General features: G+C 51.5%; 1 protein-coding gene across 2 annotated transcripts in view; it reads left to right on the top strand.

Annotated features, from left to right (window-relative positions):
* Positions 1 to 4,729, top strand: part of GRIK3 (glutamate ionotropic receptor kainate type subunit 3) — a 213,468-nt gene that overhangs the window by 161,902 nt on the left and 46,837 nt on the right. For both annotated transcript variants that reach the window (XM_011357999.1, XM_011358000.1), the window contains exon 8: positions 527 to 702. In XM_011357999.1, coding sequence (XP_011356301.1) covers positions 527 to 702 — 176 coding nt within the window. The remainder of the gene's footprint in view (positions 1 to 526; positions 703 to 4,729) is intronic.

Genomic DNA, 4,729 nt, shown 5'->3' with positions numbered 1-4,729 from the left:
TTCCTCCCTCCCTCTCTTCCTTCTTCCCTCTCTTCCTTCTTTTCTTTTTCCCTATTACTTTCTTCCCTCCCACCACTTCCCTTCTTAAAACATGCCATGTGTCAACTGGACCTTAGGGGCTAGGAGCCAGGGACATAAAAGAATCAGACATAGTCCCACTCTAAGGGTGTGTAAACGCATGGTTACAGAGAGCTGGGATAAGGACAGGTGGACCCTTGGCATGGGGAACTTACAACTATGACCAGCAGAGGCTGGGGAGGCAGGAAGGTTAAGGTGTGAGCAGGGCCTGAGCAACAGCAGGGCAGGGGGAGGGGGTGGCAAGGACTGCCAGGAGGAGGTCTGAACTGTAGAAGGTGGTAGCCAGGTGTCTGTCTGCAGAGCAGCAGTCAACACAAGCCTCTCACCAGGGGCATGGATAGGGTCACTTCTAGGGCCTCGTGGCCTTTCCCTCACCAGGACCCCATGTGCCTGTGGTGGAGGAGGGGAAGGAGGACAGGGCAGTGGGCTTGAGGACTCTCGGGAGCAGCTCTCAGGCAGGCCCTGGGCCCTCCCTTCCAGACTGACGCTGCCTTACTGTATGACGCCGTCCACATCGTGTCCGTGTGCTACCAGCGGGCACCCCAGATGACCGTGAACTCCCTGCAGTGCCATCGGCACAAGGCTTGGCGCTTTGGTGGCCGCTTCATGAACTTCATCAAGGAGGTGAGTGCCAGCATCTCCCTGGGGGCCGTTGGTGCTGCAGAGCAGTCAAGGGCCCAGGTTTGGGATTCAGACAGATTGGATTTCCAATCTACATGAACTCAGGCAAGTGACTTCACATCTCTCAGCCTCAGTTTCCTTGGGTAAAAATGGGCTTGAAGGGACCAATCTTAAAGGGTGATTGAGAGGATAAGTCCTTGGCTCACAGTAGGTGCTCAGTGGGTAGTCAGCATTGTTGGCAGGACACAGCATGGGCTTAAAGTACGACAGATGAGGGTCTGTGCCTCGGCTGTGTGACTTCAGGCAAGCCTGAGAACCTTGCTGAGCCTTGGTTGCTTCATCTGTACCCTGGGGTACAAAGCATGCCGGCCTCACAGGGATGCTGTGCAGATGAAAGGAGACCCCAGGGAAAGTGTTTAGTGCAATGCCAGGGCAGAGGAGGCTTGGCAAATACCGATCGACTCCACAAACTCCTCGTCACGTCACAGGCCCATCGGCCAACTTCCCAGCCAGCATCCCAGTCGGGACCCAGCTCTCCTGGCACCATGACAACTGTGGAGAGGTCCCACCCTTGAAACTGACTCCAAGGAACCAGAGAGCAGAAACCTGTCGTGCTGCCAAGAAGGTGGCCATGGAAACACACAGCACCAACTTTTAATTTCAAAGGACTCTACCCAGCACCGTTGTCCTTATAAATTATGATGGCAGTTTATTGTTCCCATTTTACAGATGGAGGAAGCTAAGGTCTGGGCTTACATCCTGGCTCCATCCCAACTAGCTGTGTGACTTTGAGTGAGATGTCTGACTCTCTGATCCTCAGTTTTCCTCAGCGATAACATGGGGACAGTAAGAGAAATATCTATCTTCCCAAAGGGGAGACAGTGGAAATCTATGCATAAAGCACCTACCTCAGGGCTGGGTAGAGTCCAATTCTAGTAAATGGTAGATTAAGAAGGTTCATGGGGACAAGAGGGAGGGAGATCCTGAGTCAGAAAGGGTGACTCTGTCCAGGGCAACACCAAGTACATTAAGGGGAAACTATCCAGGAGGGCTCCGTATAGACAATCTCTTTGTAGCAATTACAGTGGACCAGAAATGAAGCCAGCTGCCTTGAGAGCTCATTTATTCAGTAGATATTTGTGTGGGCCTGCTGGGTGCCAGGCACAGAGCTAAAACAAATGAGACCCTGCACTCACAGAGCTCACAGCCTAGGGAGGGAGGCAGATAGCAATCTTAATGAATGTAATCCCATACCAAAAGGAAGACAGCACGGTGAGGGTAAATAACAAAGAAAGGCACCACCTTACTCTCAGCAGACAGGCAGCTTTCCTGGAGGTCCTGCGTTCACTGTTAGTGCTTGGAATGAGGCCAATGACAGTTCCTCCCGCATTTCAGAATGACACTAACAGGAATATAGATGAGACAGAAGCTTGAGAGTTTGATACATGTGCCTTTGGAGCTTCTCTCTACCTCTTCCCAGCCGTGTGGCTTTAGAAGTTCCTGGACAACCCCAAGCATCAGTTTCATCACCTGGCCAATACCATCTCATAGTCATTGTGAGGGAGCAATTAAGTCCTTGGCACCAGTTCCCTCATCTGTGGAAGGGACTCTCGTATCTGTCTTTTTGGTGCAAGAGGACCACGATAGTCCGTTCTCATCCAAGCCCTCAAAATTGCCCAGGAAGTCCAATCGTCCACTGCCCTGAGCAAGGCTCGGCTGGCCTAGGCGATTGTCAGCTTGTTCTTAGGGAACTTGGAGGCCTTACTCCTACCCACCGCACGTCCTTCTTCGGCAGACCCCAACTGAGTAACCAGAGGCAGGCGTGAGGGTCTCAGTGACGCGGGCCACAACCCTGGGACCCATAGGAGCCGGAAAAAAGTAGCTCTGAAGCTTCACCACGTTTTGGTTATGTGACCTTAGACAAGCTGCTGAACCACTGTGCCTCAGGGCTTTCTCTGCACAATGGAGATAACACCAGGGTTGTTGTAGGATTAAGTGAGTTATGGTACGTTTGAAACAGTTAGGACACCACCTGGCTCAGAGCAAGCACTGAACAGATTGACTGCTATTACTATTGTATCTATCATCATGACTATCATCGCTATGGCATTTTGTTCTGTGGTGAGATCTGAGCTAAAGAAGATCTCCAGGCCTCATAGTTTCAGAGTCTCCCACTCTGTTCACTCCTTGGAATGCTCGGGGCTCAGTGGTAAAGCCTGGATCAGAGCAGATTTGTCGCTGTCCACGCCATAGAACGGGGAGCCCCTTTTCCCTCCCAGGCTGACAGGCTGACATGGGTGTGCCTGGCCCTCCTGTTTTCTGGCCCCCAGCCCAGTGGATGGCCTTCGCCACTCACATACCTTTACAGAGCCCTTTTAGAAACATCTTCATCTTACCTCCGTTGTAGGGTGTGGAGACCGAGGCCCACAGCAGCCACTTGGGCTTGCCCATGATCCCACAGCCGGCCATGACCGGGCCTCAGGTGCCCTGCTGGAACCCAGCACAGTCTTCCCTCGGACCATTTCCAAGTTGCGCGTCTCCCCCATTTGACTGCATGACAGTAAATCATTTTAAAGACTTGGCATTTCCGAGAGGAGCTGGAAAATGCCAGGCCGGAGTTCAGAGCGTGTGAAGCATCTTTCATTTAGCAAGTCCTGAGCCGAGGCTGGATGGGGCGGGAGGGCTGGAAAATGTCACAGGGAGGAGCTGCTCATGTCTCCCTGCCCTGGCCCTGCCTCTGCCCACCGCCCACAGCCGGGCCACACACCTGCTGGCATTTAATTCCTCTGTAGCTGACAAGGAGGGAGTCTCCCCTCAAGAGTGCGCGTTTGAAAGCATCTGCTGTGATTTCCCCTGGGAGCCAAGAGATCGCCAGAGGATGTGGGAGCCCCCAGAGGAAGGAAGGCAGAGGGACTGCTGAGCCAGCTCGAGAGAAGTTGAGCTGCCCTGTGAGGTCATTAGGTGGTCTTCCCCTTCCCTGATTCATCTTTAGTCTCCGCCCCAACCCCTCATCTCCAGGTCCCTGGGCTCCAGAAATCTCCCCACTCCACTTGGGAGTGATGACCCCAGACTCTTTAGCTCTGCTCCTACAGAGAGGGAATCTGCACCACCAGTGCTTGAGACCTGCACAGCTCAAGTCCCTCTTTGAGCCTCAGTGTCCATGAGTATAAAATGGGGTCAATGGTAACCCCCCAAGTCGCAAGTTTGATAAGCACTGAATGAGCTCATGCAGGGAATGTTAGCCCCCTGTGATAAGGTTTTTACTGAAGCCTTGGGCCTTGGCCCACATGACCACCTCTCCCCTGAAGCCAGGGGCTAACTCTAATCCAAGAGAGCGCCATGGAAGGAAGCAAGAGAAATAATACTATGGACCGCTTAGCCGGAACTGATGTAGTGGTCCTCCCTTATCTGCAGGGGATATGTGTTCCAAACACCCCAGTGGATGCCTAAAACCACAGATAGTAAGAACTCTACATATATTGCGGTTTTTTTTATACAAACCTACCTACAATAAAGTTTAATTTATAAATTAGGCAATATCACGAGTAGAAGATTGTTCTTACCGTAGATCTCAGCAACCTCAGCGTGCAATTTTTTTTTTCTTATTAAGTCAAGAACTTTCACCTTTTCACTTAAAGCAAGCACTCGACGGCCTCTCTATGACATATCTGAATTGCCAGCATCGCTACTCTTATACTTCAGGCTCGTCATTAGGTAACATAAGGGTGACTTGAACACAAGCACTGAGAAACCACGACAGTGGATCTGATAACCTAGACGGCTTGTAAGTGACTAGTGGGCAGGGAGTGTGTACAGCGTGGACACGCTGGACAGAGGGAGGATTCACGTCCTGGGCGGCATGGAGCAGGATGCCGTGAAATTTCATCACCTTACTCAGAACGGCATGCAGTTGAAAACTTATGAATTGTTTATTCCTAGAATTTTCCATTTAATATTTTTCAGACCACGGGTAACTGAAACCGTGGAAAGCAAAACCACAGATGAGGTGGAACTTCTGTGCTAAGCACTT

Source organism: Pteropus vampyrus, unplaced genomic scaffold, assembly GCF_000151845.1.
Source record: "Pteropus vampyrus isolate Shadow unplaced genomic scaffold, Pvam_2.0 Scaffold36, whole genome shotgun sequence".
NCBI lineage: Eukaryota > Metazoa > Chordata > Mammalia > Chiroptera > Pteropodidae > Pteropus > Pteropus vampyrus.
Note: the sequence above shows the minus strand (reverse complement) of the source record. Positions and strands in the feature narration are given on the sequence as shown.